Raw genomic sequence first — 23,951 nt, 5'->3', positions numbered from 1 at the left:
TAATAGATCAATAACACTTTTGAAAATTCTACTTCAGACCTAAAAACTAGTCAATGATAAGCTACAGGCCAGACTTTGGATTTAAATTATTTAGTATGTCAAACTTAGTTTTGACAAAACTTAACTCGGCCCGGCCTATTCTCATTCCTAGATAAAGCCACTGAATAATAGAATGATAGTTTCAAATATAGTTGTTAGTTTTCCCACTAGAATTTTTGGAAATTAGAAAAAACCCTTGAGATAGTTTAAATTAAAATGGTCAGAGCAATTGGATATTTTTGAGATTTAGAATTGAGAAATTTTAATTTTTTTGTTAAATACAAATTCAAGGATTTATTGGAAATTTGATAGGTATATTTTTTTTAGTATATGTACATATTAAAGTAGATAAAATTGATAGATATAACTATAGAAATATATTATAAATAACAATAATTTAGGTATTTAATTTGATTTGGATTGACTATTGTGATTATGTAAATTGACCTATACTAAAAATAGATTAAATTAATGGGGGAAATTATGAATAATTATTACTTATTTTAAAGAGAAAATCAAATTTTAAACAAAAAAGTTGTGCTTTAAAACTTTCAACTAATAACAAATTTTATATTTCTAATTATAATTTATTGTTATATTAGTTATTCTTTGTTTTAGTTCCATAATTAACTTTCTTTCTAATTAAAATTTTCTATTATTTATTTAATCTTGGACATTTAATTATACTAAATGTTCAAACTTAAATTAATTGAGTTATCCGGGTAATTTATTTAAGTTTAATTATCAGATTTAGTCGGATTGATTTTTATAGATTCTGAAATTCCATGATGATTTATGATTGATGTAAAAATGATAAAATTTTATAGATTTGTAAATTTTTTTGCATACTATATTTACTAATACCATTTAAATATTTATTACTTTTCCAGTCAATCATCCTGATGTGCTTACAGATACCTCGAATATATCACTATTCCCTTATCACTAATTTTAGGAAGTGGTTATTATTAATAAATAATAAAATGGTGCTGATTTTAGAAAAATAGTTTAATCAAAATTACTTGTTAAAAAATTCCTAATAATTAATTTTCAGAAAATACTGTTTGAAATTTATTCTTTTTTTGAAAAAATATTTAGTAAGAAAATTTAATTCTGATAAGCAACGATTTAAATGTCATGGCTAGAGCTTCATATATCTAATATATAAGTAACGACTTCTCTCCATTCGATACTTACATCTCCATCTTTTTCCATCCACTCAATTCACTTTTACTTGTTGGTCTTGTCTTATAATTCAATTCTTTTCTTTCACCAATCTCAAGTCTCAACCATATGGACGTGTTTGAAGAAATGGTTTTGGAAATAGTTTCCTGGCTTCCGGCAAAAAGTATTTGTAAGTTCAAATCAACTTGCCATTCATTCTCTAATTTTTCAAAAGAAATTCTTTTCAAAACAAAACAATCTCAAAATTTGTTTGAGAGAGGTGACACATGTTTTTTCATTCAGCCCGATCAAATAAATCAAAGATACAATAAAAAGGTAGAATTTCAGTCTTTACCCAAACACCAACAATATTCTGGTATTCCTAATCAAGTTTTAAGTTTTCTCTCAAATTCCATTTGTGTCTTAGATTCTAGTAATGGTTTGCTTCTTTGTAACATTATCAAGAATGATCCTATTAATATTTTCATATGCAATCCAATTACAAAGTCTTGGTTTCCTATTCCTATTCCAGAGTCACTTCAAAAAAACCACAAGCTTGCAAATATGAATATAATGTTAGAATGCTCTTTAGATGACTACTACGTGTTTCTCTTTGAAAATACATCAGAATGGTTTCCAGCTTGTTATGTTTGCAATGTTTATTATGGGAAGGAAGGTGTGTGGCAAACTATGGAAAACAATTTTTTACCCGGTGGTAGGAGCATGAAGTTCGACATGCACGTGTTTCATAAAGGATCACTTCATTTTATTTCAGATAGCGGACACTACTTGTCAAAATCAAGTCCTTTTTATAAGCCGTATATAATGTCTTATAATCTAGATAATGGAATCTCATGCATGCTAAAGTTGCCAAGACAAGCTCTAAAAGGTTGTCATATGAAGTGTAACATGGGCATATTCAATTGGGGTAAGGTGAATAGTTCTTATAGTTCTATTTGTTTGGTAAAACTAAGAAAGTGTGTCATTACTGTTTGGTTCTTAAAAGATTATGATTCAAGTTTATGGCAAAAGGTTTTGAAGGTAAGAGTGAGAGCGTTGGGATTGAGGGAGAAAGATCCTAATGTTACAGGATTTACCATTATGAACGGAAATCTTTTAGTTTTTTCGACAGAAGAAAAAATATATACTTGCGGTTTAGATGATAAAAACTTTATGATGGTGGAAGAAATATGCCAACATAGCTGTGGATTTAACACCCGCTTTATCTCCTACTCAGATACTCTTCGTTCGTGTGGAATTAATTATGAAATTATGCCCTGTTAGGAATTGATGATAATGCTGAAAAGAATGCTCATGTTACTATTATAGTCTCAGAGAAAAAAATTAAAGGAATCCAACCACTTATATTACATGCGCGTTTATGTTTACTCCTTAGGTTTTTCGGATTTTTTATAAAAAATTAGTATCTTATTTGATTTAATACAAATACAAAGCATAATTATTTTTTATTCCTTAGATTAATCATCTTAATTATACTTCATACTTAATTGAAAAATTTAAAAATATATCCTAATAAATTTGTCCTCTAAATTCTGTCACTGCTTTAGATGATTTGGGAGATCTTTTGTCATTTCTAGGGACCTTTATTTTCTTGTTTTTTGTATTTTTTTAAAGAAAAACATATGTCATTCTTATACGTTCAATCTTATATCGATATTTTAAAAATAATTTAAAAATAGAATGGATGCAATTTTTAATAAAATTTATTGAAAAATTAAAGTAACACTTACTAAAAATAATAAAGTCAAGGGGACAACTTCTCTACCCATCAAAATAAATTTGGTAGTGTACTTTCAACCAATTATATGATTCCATCTCATTTAACACATTTAATTATTTATTAAAATACTACACGTGTTTGTTATTTTTAAAATATTTTACAAATGAGGTAACTTTACCCAACTTTTAGAGTTGGGTAGATAAGAATTCACAAGTCAACTACTGAATGAGTTTCATATTAGTAAACCCTAGTAATGTCACATTGAGTTCTTCATAAATAAAGGGCTCAAGTCTTTTCCTCTTTCAATGACACTAGATAAGTACCCGTGAGTATCATTATTTTGTAAACTATTATTTCGAATTCGTAAAATATAACAAATAGTTATTTTGATTAAATAATAAAATTTAATATATAATATAACAAATATAGTTGAAAGAGTGTGTGGGAGTGGGTTTATTCTTGGCTAGGTGATAAAGTTCAGTTTTCTTTGCAAGAATTCAAAGAGTTTCATGTGATACAAGAGAAGGTTAAGAAAGCTAAGGAGAGGGTGAAGATTCATTTCATTTGGATCTCTTAAATATGGAGCTTATGGATTATGCGAAATTCTGTTATCTTTGAGCAAGTTTTTTTTAGTTTTGAGTCGGTGGTTCATAATGTAATGTATTTATCTTGCAGTTGGTTAGCTAGAATAAGAGTGTCAACTTCTTTTTCTAGTTTCTATGAGTGGTACAAGTTACCGTTGAGTTGTTTCGAGAACTTGTAATCCGGTGTAAGGGTTGCACCCCTAGTGTGATTTCTTAATCTAATTTGCTTTTAAAAAAAAGATTTAATATCCTTTACCTAAATATAAAAATATGTCCAGATTTTTTATTTATGAAAAATAAATATTTCTTACATAATTTTTATGTATAAATGATAAATATTTATTCAAAAAAAATTTTAGTTACATGAGTGATAATTTTTTGTCACACATTTTTTAAATTAATTTCGATGACAAATATTTATTTGGTGTTTTTTTCATATCAATCAATGTTAAATATTTTTTCTAGAATATACCAATGTCCTTCTAAGTTTATAAAATACACCAATGTCTCGTAAATATGTTTTTTAATAGTAAAACAATTCGTATATTATAATTACTATCATATTTTTTTAAAAGATATGAAGAAAAACCTAAATCAATTGTTTGGTATTATTTATTTTTTTAATATGTGAGTTTTATCATACACTATAATAATTTATTAGGATTACAATCATTTTTACTTTGAATATACAAAATTAATAATAAATTTTAATAATTTACTAATATTCCATATTCATATTTGAATAAAAATAGGACACTCAAACAAATATTTTAGCGATACATTTGTAATATAAAATTTTATATAATAAATTAGTTATAAAATTATTTTAATTTAATAAATATAAATATATTATAAAAATTTAACTAATATAATGGACATGTGTCAAATTTGTAATTGGGGCTAATTTGGTTATTTTGGTAGCAATAAATTTCAGTTAAGTGTATGTGGAACCTTTGCCAAAAATCTGATAGTTTATGGGTTAAGTGGGTGCATATCCACTATATGAAAGGTAGTGCAGTGATGGATACTGTCATTAAATCTAGTGCTTCTTGGATCATGAAGGCAAAATTGCAGCAAAGGGATAGCATTGTGAGCGGCAAACAGGTCTGGGATAAGTTGTTATGCTGCACCAGGTTTAACTCTAATCAGTTCTACAATGCTATGATTGATGATGGGAGCAGAGTGGCCTGGCAACATTTGTTTGTTAACAATAGGGCTCGACCAAGAGCTATTCACACCACTTGGCTAGCGTGTCATGGAAAGCTTGGTACCAAGGATAGATTGTATAGGTTTGGCATGATACATGAGCAGAGATGCAGTTTGTGTGATGATACTAACGAGAGTTTGGAGCACCTCTTCTTTGCTTGCAGCGTGACAAAGAGCATCTGGAGTTATGTGTTGCAGTGGTTGGCAATTCAACATGAACCTAAGGCTTGGTCCATTGATTTTGCGTGGCTTTTAGAGAAAACAGCTAAGAAAGGGTGGAGAGCAAATCTGTTAAAGTTAGCCTTCACCGAAACAATATATGGCATATGGAGGTTCCAAAATGACATGATTTTTGGTGCTAATACACAGAGATATAAGAGTATAGATACTAGTAAAGACATTATAGATAATATCATGTATAGAGGATGGGCATCTAAGAAGCTTAGAGAGCATATAACATCTTTGATGATTTAGAGTTGTTTTTTTTTTTGGTTGGACTCTTGAGTCACCTTGTATCTAATGTGTTTTTTTTTTTTTTGAATTAATAAAATATCTTGATTAAAAAAATTTTCAGTTATATAGTGGATTTGTATGCCTTTAATAATGTATTTTGAGCTTCATCAAAAAATGTAAAATTATTAACAACTAATAATTGTACATGTCTAACACAAGATAATATAACGATCAGAACTCCTCTGTGTAAATAAACAAATAAAATTTGCTCTGATTTATAAGTTTATAAAATGAAAAAGATTGAATTTAAGTGCAATTTAAGACCTAAAGCTTATCTTTTTATTACACAAAACACTCAAACTTTGAAATTTAATCTCACTTTTATTATTTGTGGGTGAATTGTGTTGGGTTTAAAAATATGTCCAATAGGCAACTCAATGATTAATATATATATATATATATATATATATATATATATATATATATATATATATATATATATATATATATATATATATATATATATATATAAAAAAGAACAGAAATTTAAAATCAAATAATTTTTTACTCTGGCAATTCATCATACAGAACTTTACATAGAAAATGCAAAAATGTTCTTGCAAACCTTAATGTGGTGGATGTAGATAGTTTTAAGCATTTGATGATGCTTCATTATCAATTTTTGAATTTTAACATGCTTTTATAATGGATGTTTTTTATATTTCACGTGGATCACTAATGATAGTGTCTTGAGCAATGTCACTTATGAAATGGATGGCGATGATTTGTTTAGGGATGGTGATCAATATCCTCAATAATCATGCTAAGTTATCTACTCAATTTTGACAAAAATTGAGGTCAAATATATTTATCCCTCGGTTTTCGGGGTGAATAAGCTTTTTTTAAAACATTATATTGTTTACACGGAATATTAAAATATATTAATAACATCAAATCCAGATTTATAATATTTGTTGTTATTCTTGGAGAACTATTGATTTTTTGTTGTAATCCAGATTTTATTGTATATCTTGTATGCATCCAACTTCTAATAAGTTATTCAAGGCTAGCTGCTCTCTCTTCTTTATTTAACTTGAATCAAAGATGTTTTTTCTACACTTGTAATCTATTATAGAGAACTTTTCCAACCTTATTCAACTTGAAGCAAATATTTTATTATCTTGAGAAAATGCTTTCACAAAAATGAGAACAAAATATATAGTGTTGGATGTAGTAGTTTGTTGTTGATTGATTTCTTGGCAATATCTTGAGTGTTGTTCCTTTTATAAACGTAGGGAAGAGTTCGTTGTTGTAGCTGTGTAACAAAACTCCTAAAAATCGAGCGAAAGTATTTTCTTGTTTAAATAAAAAAAGAAAATAAGAAAACCCATTGATTTAAGTAAAAAGACCAAGGTAATAAGTTTTAAGAAACAGATGGTGAATGATAAAGAATTGAAAGAAACATGTCATGATTCAATTTCATTTTTTTACGAGTCACAATTTTTTGTGTGTAGTTGACATCATGTTTAGGAATAAATTTCTCAATATTGTCAACCAAGGAAAACAATGTTGTTTTCTTCGATTGACAACATATGAAGGTTATTAAAAAAAAAAACATCAACAACATTAGGTGAGATAGATTGAAATGGCAGAAAAAATGTTTTATTAAAGATAGAAGAACATAAAACATTGAATTTTTTTCTGTATTCCAATCCATCAAAAAGAATATGTATACGAGTTGGGACGAGTACATATAATTTAGAATTAGGGTAAAATCTGTTTAAAGAATGTTTTTATAGTAAAATCTGATTATTCAATTTCTTGGTTATCAAGGCAAGCGAAAGGAAAGATCATTTAGTTTACACTTATACAAAAATAAAAACATAAACTGCAATAGTTGGGATTCGAAGCATGTGCTAAATTAATTTTCCCCTCGGTTATATTAAAAATCGAGAGAAGTAGTTTTTATTTTTTTTCTAAAAATAAAACATGGTACCTCTTGGTATATACCGCAGTTTTTGTTAGGTGAGATAAAAGATTTTTCATGAAATGTATTATTTGTAGTAGTTGAAAAATCAAAAATAATTGTAGATTTGTTGTATAAGAGTTATAGATAGAGATAGGACCGGTCCAAAACATTTAGAGGCCCTGTTCTCCACGTAAAAAAATTGATAAACGTTTAAAGGAGTAAATCAAAAAATAAGTATCTCACAGGTACTTTAAAGTTGATTTATTTCTAGAATCCATGTGGGACTTGCTGGAACAATACTAAATTAATTTAAACTTTGTTTTAATTCCCACACAAAAAATATAACATGTCAATTTTTTATTTTAACAAAACTGATTCCCTTTAAGATATGTGGTCCTTTAATATATGAGGTCCTGTACAACAGTTCTTGTTGCACTTGCTTTGGGCTTGGCCTGGATAGAGAGAACAAAGAGGTTCTTCTCCAAGTAGCCGTAGCTAAATATTGAAATATCGTGTTCTAGTTCGGGTCGAGTTGGATCTTCAAAGAAAATAAGATGAAATATAGGGAGATATTTCTCGATTGTAAGAGTTGCACCTCTTGTGCGATTTCTTTAATCATTGCCTATTAAAAAAAAAAAGAGAACGAAGAAGAAAGGAAAGAAAGAAGGAGAAAGCAAAATAAGGTGGCGGTAGCAAGTTTCATTAGAGAGTTAACTAGATTTGTTCCAAATAATAAAATGTAAAATTTCCTATAAATGTAAATAAGGATAGGAAATGTGAAATATATTTAAAATGAAAATAAATAAATTAATAAAATTTATAAATATCAAATTAAAAGTCATGTCAGATTTTAAAAAGGCAACATTACTGTTTACGTAGGCATTATTAATATATTTTTAGTTTTTTTACAAGAATTAACTAAGGGACTACTTAGGATAACAACACGGTTTTAAAGGACTATACTGTAACAATATTTAATTAAGGGACTAAAGACAAATAATAAATTAAATTAAGACAACAAAAGATAAATTAAACCAAATTAAAACAACAATTTCTCTCTAATTACTGAAGCAGATTAATAGTTTTATCAATAATATTTTTAATTATATTACCTATTTTTTATAATTAATAAGAAAAAAATTATTAAAATATTAATTAATTTTCTTCTTAAAGATAAATTATAAAATTATGTTAATTACTAACAATTTTTATAGTATAACCAATATTTTTAATTTTTGTAATGTATATTTAAGTAGCCTTATATTTAGGAAGAAACGCATGGGTTTTTAAAAAATAGATACAAGTGACAAGTTAATGGGACCCATTTTAATAAGTGAAATTCCTTAGTAGTTTTATTAATTTTAATTGTATCAGTCTTTTTCATAAACAATATATTTGAGTGTTTCAAAATAATAATAAAAATTATAAATTTATTTTAACAAATATTAATTTATTTATCACTACTATTAATACAAATGATGAGATACTATTAATATAAATGAATATAGAAGATGTAAGGTGAAACATGAATGTAGGAAAAGGATTTAGAATTTAAGTTGATGCACTCATAATCCTATATGGAATGAGGTGGGAAGTCTTGCTTTTCTATCATGTTGAAAAAACGAGTTTTAAAGAGGCATGCAGTTAAGGTGGAAATGAATGCATGAGAGAAGTTAAGGAAAGAGGGTGCATCGATGCAAATGGAGAAGTGCTAGGGCTTGGATGATATGCATTTTGCAAAAATGATGAATGCAGAAAGGTGAAATATGATTAGTGAAAGAGAAATGCACATGCAGCAATGAGAAAAAGAACCTAGTGCAATAGATTGAAGATTTATAAATAAATATAGTAAGCCTTAAACATTTCAATATTAAATATAGTAAGCCTTAAACATTTCAATATTCTAATAAATTACAATAAATATTATATATAGCACTTATTATTTTGTTATGTGATAGATTGAAGATTTATAAATAAAATATAGTAAGCCTTAAACATTTCAATATTTGAAAGAAATCTTATCACACTTATTTCATTTATCTATTAGACGTGTCGGTTCATGTTTTCCAGTCAAACATTTCATAAGGGCTATATTAGCTGATGTCTTATATTGGAAATGGTTAATTATTCTCATTAAATAACAAAATGGCACTAATTTTAAAAAAAAAATTATAACCAAATTTGCTAAAAAAAAAATTATTTTTCGAATATTAAAATTTAAGGCTTCATATAAGTACACACATCTGCAAACAATCTCTTCCATGGTTATTCTTTTTTCCCACTCCTTCCACTCTCTTTGCGGTCTTGTCCTCTATTCTCAACAACATGGATGTTTGTCTAGACATTGCTTTCGAAATATTTTCTTGGCTACCGGCTAAGAATATTTGCAAGCTCAAATCAACTTGTCACTCGTTCTCTAATTTTCCAAAAGAAACTGTTTTCAAAACAAAGCAATCTCAGAATTTGATGGAAAGGGAAGACACATGCTTTTTCATTCAGCCTCAACAAATTAATCAACTCATCTCCATCTCCCTCACTTCATCATCGTGAACAGAAGTTGAAAAAAAAAATCTTCATCATCTCATCTTGGCATTTTTTCCCAACTACAAACTCAACACAACAGTTATCGTCTCATCTTGGCATTTTTTCCCAACACTGCAAACTCAACACAACAGTAATCGTCTCATTCACAGGTTCGTCAAACGTAATAGGACCACAAATCTGTTTGTGTTCGTATTGAGCACGCTGCTGCAAAGGTAAATGAGAAAATGGTTGTTATATTTGTTTGAATAGTTAAGATTTACTTATTTCAAATTGGGAATTAGGGATGTTTAGGATTGGGAAATAAGGTTTATGATTGGATCTGTTTTATTTACATGGGTTTTATATTTGATGATTACGAAATTTCACTTTTGATGTTTACGAAATTGTGATTGATGCTTGAAATTGTTTTCTATACATGGGTTTCCTATTTGATGAATTGGAAATTTCAATTATGTTAAGTACCTTTGATTTGAATAGGAAATTAGGTACTGTGATTTATGTTGATTTTTGGTGTGTTAACAAATGTGTTAATTCAGGTTTACCATGGAAAACACCGACCATTATGATTCCAACGACTATCGATGTCGTGACAGTGGTACATCTGATTCTGAATCGGACAATGGTCAGGATAACAGTAATTCGGTGTCCAGTGCGTACCAAGGTTCAAGTGATGGTGATGGCAATGGTGATAGTCACAATGAAAATTTTGTTGAATTTGATGCAGCTGTAGGTGATAGAACAATGAACATTGATGCCCTTACTGCTGATGAAATTCGTGCTATGGAATTCGGTACAGTTGATGAAGCTAATGTGTTTTATTTCAAGTATGCTAAATTTAAAGGGTTTGCCATTAGGAAAAGTGATAGTTAAGATTTACTTATTTGTGCGTTTTGTAGTAGTAAAAGAGAGTCGGGATAAGACGCCACTTTTTTTCTTGATGTATATTCAACCAGGGAGAAATGTGGAACTAGAAGCAGATACACGCTTCTTTATCTCTCAATTTTTAGAATATCGAATAATATATTTATAATTTTTATAGGAGTGTAATGGTATTAATATAATTTTTTAAGGTTAAAGTTAGGGGTGAGTATATACTAGGCCAAGTAATAGGGACATACGATGTAGCCTACTTAGGTCAAGGTTGGACCAGACTCTTTTTTAAAAATAAAAGGCTTCTGCTTTTTTATAAGATTATTTAGCTAAAAAGGCTATGTCATAGGCCATAAGAAAAGTCTTTTACGCCCATCAGGCCAACCTATATAAATAATAATGAATAACTTTATCATTATTATATTGTATTTTGTTAGATTTAAAATACTAAAATAAAGCTTGGTTATCTTGAAGAACTTATGAAAATAAGTTAAAAAAATCTTATGAACAATGTCTTAAGTTGTCATAAATTATTTTTATAAGCTCTCTAAATCAAATAGTATCACAAAACTTATGAAAATAGGTAAACTAGAATGAGTCAATGATATAAATATTTAGTCTCATTGATCTTTAAATTTGTTAGTCTGTTTAACATTAGTTGAATTGCTTATTTAAAAATGTTCGATACAATAGGTTTTTTAGTAGGCTAATAGATCAATCAAGCTTTTGAAAATACCACTTCAGGCCTAAAAACTAGTCTATAATAAATTACAGGCCAGAATTTAGATTTAAATTATTTACTATGTCAAACTAAGTTTTGACAAAACTTTGGCCCAGCCTATTCTCAGTCCTAGATAAAGCCACTGAATAATGAATAATAGAATGATAGTTTCAAATTAAGTTGTTAGTTTTCCCACTAGAATTTTTGGAAATTAGAAAAACAACCTTGAGATCGTTTAAATTAAAATAGTCAGAGCAATTGGATATTTTTGAGATTTAGATTTGAGAAATTTTTATTTTTTGTTAAATACAAATTCCAAGATTTATTGGAAATTTGATAGGTAAATTTTTTTAGTATATGTACATATTAAAGTAGATAAAATTGATAGATATAACTATAGAAATATATTATAGATAACAATAATTTAAGGTATTTGATTTGATTTGGTTTGATTATTGTGATTATGTAAATTGACCTATACTAAAAATAGATTAAATTATTGGGGAAAATTATGAATAATTATTACTTGTTTTAAAGAGAAAATCAAATTTTAAACAAAAAAGTTGTGCTTTAAAACTTTCAACTAATAATAAATTTTATATTTCTAATTATAATTTATTGTTATATTAGTTATTCTTTGTTTTAGTTCCATAATTAACTTTTTTTCTAATTAAAAATTTCTACTATTTATTTAATCTTGGACATTTAATTATATTAAATGTTCAAACTTAAATTAATTGAGTTATCCGGGTAATTTATTTAAGTTGAATTATCAGATTTAGTCGGATTGATTTTTATAGATTCTAAAATTCCATGATGATTTATGATTGATGTAAAAATAGAGGACCCACGTGTCTCTAGTGAGAGAAGCTCCAACTTCTCTCTAAGACTTATCGTGTTTCCCTCCCCCTTTTCTCCCTTCTAGGGTTTCAAGCGGCGGTTCATCTACCCCCAGTTATCTGGTCCCTTCTCCAAAATTGTTTTTGGTTTTTCCCATATTTTTGTGGTGCATTCTCTCTATCTGCTTAATCGGAGATAGGGTCTTATTTGTCCATCAGACATGGAAAAGTGGAAGAGTTTTCAACTGTCGAAGGAAGAGGAGGAAGGGGTGACGATTGAGGCAGAGGAAGGTGGTGAAGATGAGATTTTCCAGCGAACATTAGCAGGGAAGCTGTGGACTGACAATAGCTTCAACTCGAGAGCGTTCACTAGCACAATGATAAGCGCCTGGAGATTGAAAAACCCGGTGGAGGTACAAGAGCTGAACAAGAATCTTTTCCTTTTCAGATTTGCATCCAAGCGGGATCTCGAAGGGGTATTGAGAAACGGCCCATGGAGTTTCGACAGGAATATTCTGGTGCTGGCTCGAGTTTCAGGAGATGAGCAACCATCGGATCTAAATATGCACTTTGGAACTTTCTGGGTGAGAGTCTATGAATTACCACTCAAACTCAGATCGGAAACCATGGCGAAAAAACTGGGTGGAATACTGGGAGAGTTCGAAGAGATGGATCTTAAGGAGGCCCACCGCAACGGAAGGTTTTTGCGACTCAAGGTGAAAGTGGATCTGAAACAGCCACTTAAACGGGGAACAGTGGTGAGGTTCAAAGAGAAGAACTTGAGAGTCCATTTCAAGTATGAAAGACTGCCAACTTTCTGCTTCATTTGTGGCCATGTTGGACATCAATTAAAAGATTGTGAATCAGTGGGTGAACTCAGTGAAGAAGGTTTTGAGGACCTAGAAGAACAGGATTTGTCTTATGGTGCTTGGCTTCGGGCTTCTCCACTACCAAGAACGCAGGAGGATAGTCAGAGGAGGGGGTCAAATACTAGCTCTTGTAGCAAAAGTCTTTTCAACATCTCTTCGGGACAGAGCAGGTGCGAGACAAAGGAGAAGGGGAAGGAGGTAGAGGAAGGGGAAGTCGAACAAGGAGTGGGGAAAGGGAAGGCTAGCGAAGAAAAGAAGGGAGTGCCATCGAATAGGAAAGAGGTAGTGGCGGCAGATGGGAAGAACCTTTTGGAGATTGAAGCTATGGCAGAATCCTTAGGGGCAGTTGATATCTCTAAGGTGGGGAAGGAAGACAAGGCTACAAAGAAGATGGGGGTTGGGAAACGGAAGAAGTGGATTAGGAAGACCGGCGCTCGGAAAAATAATTCTGCTCTGAGTAAGAAAATGGAGGTAGAAATGGGGAAAAGAAACTTGATTGATGTAATGGTGATTGACGGAACTATTGAGGGGAGGGGAAGTGGAGAGAAAAAACTGAAGGCTGATGAGGCTCCAATAGTGAAGAGTTCACAGGGACCAGAGGTGGTGTTGGAAGTCCAACACCGCCTACAACAATGAGAATTCTAAGCTGGAACTGCAGGGGGTTAGGGAGTCCCCGTGCAGTTCGAGCCTTGTTAAGGCTCCTTAGAGTGGAAAATCCCGATTTGGTGTTCATTATGGAAACACGGCTCAAGGAAGGGGAGACGGAAAAGATCCGTTTCAAAAGCGATTTTAAGGGATGCTTAGCAGTGGACTGCAGAGGTATTGGTAGAGAGAGGTCTGGTGGCTTGCTGCTAATGTGGAAGGAAGCATTATCCCTGGATATTTTATCTTTTTCTCTGAACCATATAGCAGGGAGGGTGAAGGACGAGGTTAGTAGCCATGAGTGGTGCTTTAACGGCATTTACGGTTTTCCGGAGGAACACAATAAGTGTCTTACTTGGCGTCTTATCCATGAGCTGACCAACAGGGGAGGTAGTAAAACATTATGTGTTGGGGACCTAAATGACGTGATACTGGAGAATGAGAAAAAAGGGGGGAATGTAAGAACGGCAAACCAACTCTCTGTAGGGCGACAAACTATGGATGTGTGTGGTCTTGTTGATTTGGGTTTTGAAGGCTATAAGTATACATGGACAAATGGGAGGAAAGGGATGGAGAATATTCAATGCCGGTTGGATCGATGCCTCGCTACGGAAGATTTCTCTCAAAGTTTTACACCGGTCAAAGTTTCTCATCTTCCTCGGTTTGGATCTGATCACGCTGCGCTCAGAATTGAGATGGGTGTTGATGGGGGAGTTAGGAGGAATAGGAAGCATATTTTTAGATTCGAGGAGGTTTGGGGAAATGACCCGAAGTGTGAAGACTTAGTTAGAGAGCTATGGGGTGGCCAAGGTGGTTCGACTGTTAACAAGCTGGCTGGTATGCAATGTTTGGGTGATCATTTTAAGGAGTACAGAGTGGGGAATGTCAGCAAAGAGCTGAAGCGCGTAGAGAATGAACTGAGTGAGGAAGTAGAGTGGGATGCGGGTGATGAGGCAACTGCCAAGCACAAGGCTCTGCTGTTCCAACGAAATAGGCTGATTCAGGTGGAAGAAGTGATTTGGCGGCAGAAAAGTAGAGCCCTGTGGCTTGAACATGGTGATAAAAATTCTAAGTACTTCCATAGGAAAGCTGATCAAAGGCGGAAAACGAATTCGATTTCGAAATTGAAAGATGACAGGGGTGCTTGGTGGAGAGGAGAAGAGCAGTGTGAGAGGCTGTTAGTGCAATACTTTTCTGGTTTGTTTTCGTCTTCCTCACCAACAAACATTAGGGATGTGTGCTCTATTGTTAAAGGGAAGTTAAAACCCCATCATGTTAGCTGGTACGAAGGTCGTTTCACTCAACTGGAAGTAAAAGAAGCGCTCTTTCAAATGCATCCCTTAAAAGCTCCGGGCCCCGATGGACTTCCAGCGTTATTTTTTCAAAAATTTTGGCATATTGTAGGACCGGATGTGTGCAGAATGGTTCTTGGGGTTCTGAATGACAATGATGATCCGGCTACCATCAATAACACACATATAGCCCTCATACCCAAATGCAAAAATCCAGCAAGTCCAAAAGATTTCAGACCCATTAGCCTCTGTAATGTGGCTCTGAAACTTGTTACTAAAACTATTGCCAACCGTATCAAGCGCTTCCTTCCGGAGATCATCGATGAGGAGCAAAGTGCTTTTGTCCAAGGGAGATTGATTACGGATAACGCGTTGGTGGCGATGGAATGCTTTCATTGGCTAAAAAAGAAAAGGAAAGGAAAACGTGGTGTCATGGCTCTTAAGTTAGACATGGCGAAGGCGTATGATCGTTTGGAATGGCCGTTTATCATTGAAGTTTTAACCTCCATGGGCTTTCCAATTCATTTGGTGAATGTCATTAGGCGGTGCATATCGACAGTGTCCTACAAAGTCCTTGTCAACGGGCAGCCTTCTGTAGATTTTCTCCCTAGCAGGGGTCTCCGTCAAGGAGACCCTCTCTCACCCTATTTGTTTATTTTATGTGCAGATGTCCTCTCCGGTTTGATAAAGAAGGAAGCCCTTGAAGGTCAGATCCACGGCATAAGGATTGCTCGTCAGGCGCCGGTGATAACACACCTATTTTTTGCCGATGATAGTTTGTTGTTTACTCGGGCCAGTGTTCAAGAAGGGGAGCGGATCATGAATATTCTTAGGAAGTACCAAGATTCTTCGGGGCAGATGGTGAACTTAGATAAATCAGAGGTGTCGTTCAGTCGAAATGTGCGTGATGAAGATTCAGATTTAATCCGGTCTAGGATGGGAGTAAAGACAGTGAACAGCCACTTAAAGTATCTTGGTTTGCCGGTGGTCTTTGGGAGGTCGAAAAAAGAGGTCTTTGCTTTAGTTGTGGAAAGAGTGTGGAAGAAGATTAAGGGTTGGAAAGAGAAGTTCTTATCTAGAGCCGGAAAGGAGGTTCTGATTAAGGCGGTGGCTCAAGCAATTCCCAGCTATATTATGTCATGCTACAAGCTTCCGGAAGCCACTTGCCATGAGATCGAAGCGCTGCTAGCTAGGTTTTGGTGGGGTGCGAAGAACGGAGAAAGGAAGGTGCATTGGCTAAGTTGGGACAAGTTGGCAAAGGCAAAGCATGTGGGAGGAATGGGGTTCAGAGGAATAAGTGACTTTAACCTATGTCTTCTTGGAAAACATTACTGGAGGCTGCTGTCTAATGAGGAGTCTTTTGTTGGGAGAGTGCTTAAAGGGAGATATTTTCCAAGACAATCTATTGAATCTTGTGGCCAAGGTTTTGCTCCTAGCTATTCTTGGAGAAGCATTATTGGTACCAGGGACCTTATATCCACTGGGGCAAGATGGCGAATTGGAAACGGAGAAAAGGTTCGTATATACAAGGACAGATGGCTTCCAAATACTCCGGGTTTCCGACTGAGAGACTTTGATTGCGCTCTTGGGGAAGAAGCAAAAGTCTGTGAATTAATTGACAGGGACTTTGGAGGATGGAACAGACAGCTTATCTATGAGAACTTTGATCAGGCCACTGCTCACAACATCATTAGCATTCCGTTGGCAGCAAGGGATATTGAGGATAAATTAATTTGGCACTTTGAGAGGGATGGTATCTACTCTGTTAAATCTGCGTATCGTGTGCGTATGGAGGCGAAAGATGCGTTGAGACCGGGACCTTCTAGTCTACCTTTTCAGAAACTTTGGCACGGGATTTGGCGCATTCCGGTGGCCAACAATACCAGGAACTTCTTATGGAGGCTTGCAAAAAACATTCTTCCTACCAGGACCAAGCTATGGAAAAGAGGTATTAATCTTGATGTTGGCTGCCCTTTTTGCAATTGTGAACCTGAGTCTGCTGCTCACTTGTTTATGGAATGTGTTTTTGCCAAGCAATCCTTCTTCGCATCTATATTATCGTACCGTGTCCCTACTGAAAGCTCTGTGGAGGATTGGCTGATGAGCATCGTGAGCAACACGGATACTCTGAGTACTCAACTTTTGAGCTTTCTTTTGCATAAAATCTGGTCCGCCCGTAACGACTTAGTTTTTAAAAACTTGAAAAAGCGACCAGAGGTTATTGCTTCGGAAGCGCTGGACTGTGTAGCTGAGTTCAACAGATTCGGGGTGGCAAAGGGCAAACCAGGCGTGGCGTGGGAACAAGAGGACATGTGCTGTAGCGATACGCAGATTGTTCAGATTGACGCTGGAGTGTTTACGGATGGTTCTGCAGCTTTTGGCTGCGTGTTCAGGAAGCTTCAACAAGGTGTTTCTCTTGCAGCCTGCAGCAAAGAACTGATCACAGTGGAACCAGCGGTCGCGGAGATCTTAGCTATCCGTTGGGGCCTTCGGCTGGCAAGAGATTTGAAGGTTGAGAAGGTTTTGGTTCAGTCTGATGCGATGATGGTGGTGGACTGCATTAATGGCATCCAAAAGTTTGCGGTAATTGAACCTATTGCGGCGGATTGCCGGGAGCTGCTTAAGAGTTTTACTGTTTCTTCTATTATGTTTATTAACAGAAATTGTAATATTGATGCCCACAACTTGGTTAGATGGGGTAAACATCTTGGGTCTAGAACTTGGTTAGGGGGTGTCCCTGATGGAGACCCTGTTTCATCTGTATTGCCTGTTTCCAGTTAATGAAATTTGGTTCACATCAAAAAAAAAAAAAATGTAAAAATGATAAAATTTTATAGATTTGTAAATTTTTTTGCTTACTATATTTATTAATACCATTTAAATATTTATTACTTTTCCAGTCAATCATCCTGATTTGCTTACTGATACCTCGAATATATCACTATTCCCTTATCACTAATTTTAGGAAGTGGTTATTATTAATAAATAATAAAATGGTGCTGATTTTAGAAAAATAGTTTAATCAAAATTACTTTTTAAAAAATTCCTAATAATTAATTTTCTCAAAATACTGTTTGAAATTTATTCTTTTTTTGAAAAATTATTTAGTAAGAAAATTTAATTCTGATAAGCAACGATTTAAATGTCATGGCTAGAGCTTCATATATCAAATATATAAGTAACGACTTCTCTCCATTCGATACTTACATCTCCATCTTTTTCCATCCACTCAATTCACTTTTACTTGTTGGTCTTGTCTTATAATTCAATTCTTTTCTTTCACCAATCTCAAGTCTCAACCATATGGACGTGTTTGAAGAAATGGTTTTGGAAATAGTTTCCTGGCTTCCGGCAAAAAGTATTTGTAAGTTCAAATCAACTTGCCATTCATTCTCTAATTTTTCAAAAGAAATTCTTTTCAAAACAAAACAATCTCAAAATTTGTTTGAGAGAGGTGACACATGTTTTTTCATTCAGCCCGATCAAATAAATCAAAGATACAATAAAAAGGTAGAATTTCAGTCTTTACCCAAACACCAACAATATTCTGGTATTCCTAATCATGTTTTAAGTTTTCTCTCAAATTCCATTTGTGTCCTAGATTCTAGTAATGGTTTGCTTCTTTGTAACATTATCAATAATGATCCTATTAATATTTTCATATGCAATCCAATTACAAAGTCTTGGTTTCCTATTCCTATTCCAGAGTCACTTCAAAAAAACCACAAGCTTGCAAATATGAATATAATGTTAGAATGCTCTTTAGATGACTACAAAGTGTTTCTCTTTGAAAATACATCAGACTGGTTTCTAGCTTGTTATGTTTGCAATGTTTATTATGCGAAGGAAGGTGTGTGGCAAACTATGGAAAACAATTTTTTACCCGGTGGTAGTGTTGAGATTAATTCAAAACTGTATATTTTTCTTTGTTTTAGTTAAGCTACTATTGGTTAGTTATCCTAGCTGGCAGGTGTGTGTCACTTATAAATAGCCAATATAATGTAAATAAACTAGTTACTCTTGTTAATAAAAGCTTTGAGACTTTTCTCTATTACCTTACTCTCTCCCAACTCTTATTGCTGCGCATAATCTCTTCAACACAAATCTGTGTTCTAACAATTGGCATCTAGAGCCTGGTTTCGATATCAGGGATACTGTGAAGTGATAGCTTATGGTCAGAAAAGATGAATAACAACGGTCTTGGATCAAATATTTTGGTTCTTGATAGCAAGAACTGGGATCGATGGAGTGCACTGATGAGATCTCTGTTTGGAGCACAAGAAGTGAGTGATATTGTGCAGAGTGGCTACGAGGATTTGGTGGTAAATCCAACCGATGCACAAAGAAATGCATTCAAAGAAGCCAAGAAAAAAGACTGTAAAGCCTTGTTTTACATCCAGCAGAATGTCGATAATCAACACTTCGAGAAGATATCAAAAGCAACAAGATCCAAAGAAGCGTGGGACATCTTAGAAAGCTATTACAATGGTGGAGAAAGGTAAAACAAGTGAAGCTGCAATCCTACAGAAGAAAGTATGAGATGATGCAGATGGAGGAAGATCAAAAAGTAAGTGACTACTTCTCGAAGCTAATTGCCATTGTAAATCAAATGAAAACCTGTGGGGAAAATATTACAGATCAAATGGTAGTAGAAAAGGTACTGAGATCTTTGAGTCAAAAGTTCGATTTCATAGTTGTAGCTATCCAAGAAACAAAGGATGTGAAAACAATGAAGATCGAAGAATTGCAAAATTCACTAGAAGCACATGAACTCCTGGTGTTTGATAGAAGTTCTGAGAGATCAATTCAACAAGCCCTTCAAGTTCAGACCTGCAAGAAAGAAGGAAATCAGAAGGATTTCAGAAGAAAAGGAAAAGGCAAGCCAAGCTGGTCCAAGAGTGGAAAGAACAAGGGTGAGGACAAAGCTGAATCTTCAAAAGGAGGAGGCTTTGGCAGAAATCAGAACAAGAAGAAGGACTTTGACAAAAGCAAGGTGAAGTGCTTCAACTGTGAGAAGCATGGACATTTTGCTGATGAATGTTGGTTCAAAAAGGAATCAGTTGAAGAAGCAAATTTGGCCCATGGAGATGAATCTGGTACAGTGCTGCTGATGGCCACAACCAGTGATGAAAGAATTAAGAATGAGGAGTGGTTTCTTGATTCAGGTTGTTCAAACCATATGACCTGAGAATGGCTGACAAAGTTTGATACAAGCTAGAAGACAAGTATCAAACTTGCTAACAACAATTGCCTTGAGGCAGAAGGAAGTGGAAATATAGTGATTAAAGGAAATAATGGCAAGAGAGTCATTATTGAGGATGTGATGTATGTTCCTGAGATGAAGTGTAATCTCATGAGCATTGGTCAACTAGTGGAGAAGGGATTCTCAGTAACCATGGATGGTAATTCTCTGAAGCTGTTTGATTCAAGGAAGAACTTGGTGCTCAAATCAAACATGTCAAAGAATAGAACATATAGGTGCAACATATCAAGTGAAAACATGATGTGTCTGTCAGCTGCAGTAAGTGAAAATTCTGAAGAATTATGGCACAAAAGGTATGGCCACTTAAACTTTAGAAGTCTTAGTGAATTGAATTCTAAAGAACTGGTGTATGGCCTGCCAAGACTGAATGTCAGAAAAACCATCTGTGAAGTGTGTGTTAAGAGTAAGCAAAGCAGAGGTCCATTTGTACCTGAAGCACCAAAGAGAGCTAATGTGGCACTGCAAGTAGTCCACTCAGACATCTGTGGACCATTTGAAGTGTTTTCATTAGGGGGAAGCAGATACTTTATCACATTTGTTGATGAATTCACAAGGATGATATGGCTGTATACAATTAAGCTAAAGAGTGAGGCTTTAGAGGTATTCAGAAAGTTCAAAGTCTTAATAGAAAAAGAAAGTGACAAGTCTATTAAGATCTTAAGAACTGATGGAGGAGGGGAATACACCTCAAAAGAATTTGAAGCTTTCTGCACCAATCAGGGAATTATGCATGAAGTAACAGCACCATATACACCTCAGCATAATGGATTAGCTGAAAGGAGGAACAGAACTTTACTGAACATGGCAAGGAGTATGATCAAGCAAAAGAATCTGCCACATAAATTTTGGGGGGAAGCAGTAACTACAGCTGCTTACATCCTAAACAAATGTCCTATAAAGAAAACCCAGTGTGAAGCATTTCAAAGTTTTTGGATCCCTGTGCTATAAGCATGTACCAGATGCTAGAAGAAGCAAACTTGAAGATAAAAGTGAAATCATGATACTTATAGGCTATCACCCCACAGGTGCCTATAAGCTCTATAACCCTGCAACTGGAAAGGTACATGTCAGTAGAGATGTGATTGTGAATGAAGCTGAAAAGTGGAGATGGGAAGAGGAACCAGTGTACAGTGGAGAAAACCAACAAAATTGCATTTATCCTGACTCAAGTGATGAATCAGAAAATGAAGAAGTGGACAACGATGATACAGGTGATTCAGAAAATGAAGAAGTGGAACTGAATAATGAAAATGAACATGTAGAGGTAGAAGGTACTATGAGACCTGAAAGAATCAGACATGCTCCAAGGAGGTTGAATGACTGTGAAGTAATTTCAGATAATGTAGTAAATGATGAAGGTGATATTATTCACTTTGCATTATTAGCTGACTCTGAACCTATCAATTATGAAGAAGTATTGAAGATAGATGCTTGGAAGAAGGCCATGGTGGATGAGCTCAATTCAATTGAGAAGAATCACACGTGGGAGCTAGTTAACCTGCCAGACAAGAAAAAGAAAATAGATGTAAAGTGGGTGTTTAAGTTGAAATTAAATCCTGATGGAACAATTTCAAAACACAAGGCCAGGTTGGTGGCTAGAGGCTTCTTGCAAAAACATGGTATAGATTATAATGAGGTGTTTGCCCCTGTTGCGAGGCTTGAAACTGTGAGATTAGTAGTGGCCCTAGCTTGTAAAAGAAGATGGTCACTTCATCATCTAGATGTCAAATCAGCCTTCTTAAATGGTCCATTTGAAGAGGTTGTGTTTGTGTCACAGCCCCCTGGGTTTGAAATACAAGGCAAGGAGAAAATGGTGTATAGACTTCATAAGGCCCTGTATGGCTTAAAACAGGCCCCTCAAGCTTGGAACAAAATGATTGACCAGTTCCTAACTCAAATAGGTTTTACAAAGTGCACAGTAGAATTTGGTGTATATGTGAAAAATGCAAAAGAAGAAGAAGTCATGATAATCTGCCTATATGTGGATGACCTTCTAATCACTGGAAGCAAAATAGCAAACATTGAGAAAGTGAAAAACAAACTGAAGTCTGAATTTGAGATGACTGATTTGGGTGAACTCTCATTCTTCCTTGGTATGGAATTTATGAAGACAAAGACAGGATTACTGATGCACCAGCAGAAGTACATTGGTGAGTTACTTGAGAAGTTTGAAATGAGTAAGTGCAACTCAACCTCAAATCCATCAGAGACAAACTCAAAGATTGATGAGTGCAGTGATGAAGAGAGAGTGGATCCAACATTGTTTAGACAAATAGTTGGTTCACTAAGATACTTGTGCAATAGCAGACCCGATATATGCTACTCAGTCAGTGTGATTAGCAAATTCATGCAGGATCCAAGAAAAACTCACTTGATGGCTGCTAAAAGGATACTTAGGTACATAAAAGGCACAAAGGAGTTTGGCTTGTTGTTCCCAAGTGGAAACAAAAGTGAAAGGGATGAACTAATTGGGTACTCGGATAGTGATTGGTGTGGAGATATCATAGATAGAAGGAGCACTTCTGGCTATGTCTTCAAGTTTAATGAGGTTAGCATATCATGGTGTACCAAGAAGCAACAGGTGACTACACTCTCATCCTGTGAAGCAGAATATATTGCAGGGACATTTGCAACATGTCAAGCAATGTGGCTGAATTCAGTAATGAAGGAGTTAAGGTGTGAAGTGATGAAGCCTCTCATACTCAGAATTGACAACAAGTCGGCTATTAGTCTTACGAAGAATCCAATCTCACATGGCAGGAGTAAACACATTGATACAAGATTCCATTTCATTAGAGAACAAGTAAATAATGGGATGGTTGAAGTGCAGTATTGTCCAACTGAAGTGCAGCTAGCAGATGGTTTCACAAAGGCTCTAAAGCTTGACAGATTTGAGTTCTTGAGAAACAAGCTTGGTGTTATAAGTGCTAAACAGTTATGAATTAAGGGGAAGTGTTGAGATTAATTCAAAACTGTATATTTTTCTTTGTTTTAGTTAAGCTACTATTGGTTAGTTATCCTAGCTGGCAGGTGTGTGTGTCACTTATAAATAGCCAATATTATGTAAATAAACTGGTTACTCTTGTTAATAAAAGCTTTGAGACTTTTCTCTATTACCTTACTCTCTCCCAACTCTTATTGCTGCGCATAATCTCTTCAACACAAATCTGTGTTCTAACAGGTAGGAGCATGAAGTTCGACATGCATGTGTTTCATAAAGGATCGCTTCATTTTATTTCAGATAGCGGATGTTACTTGTCAAGATCAAGTTCGTTTTATAAGCCGTATATAATGTCTTATAATCTGGATAATGGGATCTCATGTATGCTAAAGTTGCCAAGACAAGCTCTAAAAGGTTGTCATATGAAGTGTAACATGGGCATATTCAATTGGGGTAAGGTGAATAGTTCTTATAGTTCTATTTGTTGGTAAAACTAAGAAAGTGTGTCATTACTGTTTGGTTTTTAAAAGATTATGATTCAAGTTTATGGCAAAAGGTTTTGAAGGTAAGAGTGAGAGCGTTGGGATTGACGGAGAAAGATCCTAATGTTACAGGATTTACCATTATGAACGGAAATCTTTTAGTTTTTTCGACAGAAGAAAAAATATATTCTTGTGGTTTAGATGATGAAAACTTTATGATGGTGGAAGAAATATGCCAACATAGTTGTGGATTTTACACCCGCTTTATCTCCTACTCAGATACTCTTCGTTCGTGTGGAACTAATTCTGAAATTATGCCTGTTAGGAATTGA

General features: G+C 34.0%; 3 protein-coding genes and 1 pseudogene across 3 annotated transcripts; all 4 read left to right on the top strand.

Moving 5' to 3' along the window:
• The first annotated feature begins 1,332 nt into the window (after positions 1 to 1,332).
• Positions 1,333 to 2,487, top strand: LOC131650849 (uncharacterized). Its single transcript, XM_058920560.1, has one exon. The coding sequence runs from the start codon at positions 1,333 to 1,335 to the stop codon at positions 2,485 to 2,487; it is 1,155 nt and encodes a 384-aa protein (XP_058776543.1).
• Positions 2,488 to 4,530: 2,043 nt separating this feature from the next.
• On the top strand, positions 4,531 to 5,208 carry LOC131650848 (uncharacterized). Its single transcript, XM_058920559.1, has one exon. The coding sequence runs from the start codon at positions 4,531 to 4,533 to the stop codon at positions 5,206 to 5,208; it is 678 nt and encodes a 225-aa protein (XP_058776542.1).
• Positions 5,209 to 12,351: 7,143 nt separating this feature from the next.
• LOC131650847 (uncharacterized) lies at positions 12,352 to 13,635 on the top strand. Its single transcript, XM_058920558.1, has one exon. It carries the CDS (start codon positions 12,352 to 12,354, stop codon positions 13,633 to 13,635), a length of 1,284 nt encoding a protein of 427 aa, XP_058776541.1.
• A 4,601-nt stretch (positions 13,636 to 18,236) lies between these two features.
• LOC131650846 (uncharacterized) lies at positions 18,237 to 23,951 on the top strand (annotated as a pseudogene).

Source organism: Vicia villosa, linkage group LG2, assembly GCF_029867415.1.
Source record: "Vicia villosa cultivar HV-30 ecotype Madison, WI linkage group LG2, Vvil1.0, whole genome shotgun sequence".
Classification (NCBI taxonomy): domain Eukaryota; kingdom Viridiplantae; phylum Streptophyta; class Magnoliopsida; order Fabales; family Fabaceae; genus Vicia; species Vicia villosa.
This window is presented reverse-complemented; position numbering and strand designations above follow the sequence as displayed.

Excerpts from the sequence above, each read along its gene's own strand:
- LOC131650849 (XM_058920560.1), top strand. The coding sequence starts at position 1,333 with ATGGACGTGTTTGAAGAAATGGTTTTGGAAATAGTTTCCTGGCTTCCG.
- LOC131650848 (XM_058920559.1), top strand. The coding sequence starts at position 4,531 with ATGAAAGGTAGTGCAGTGATGGATACTGTCATTAAATCTAGTGCTTCT.
- LOC131650847 (XM_058920558.1), top strand. The coding sequence starts at position 12,352 with ATGGAAAAGTGGAAGAGTTTTCAACTGTCGAAGGAAGAGGAGGAAGGG.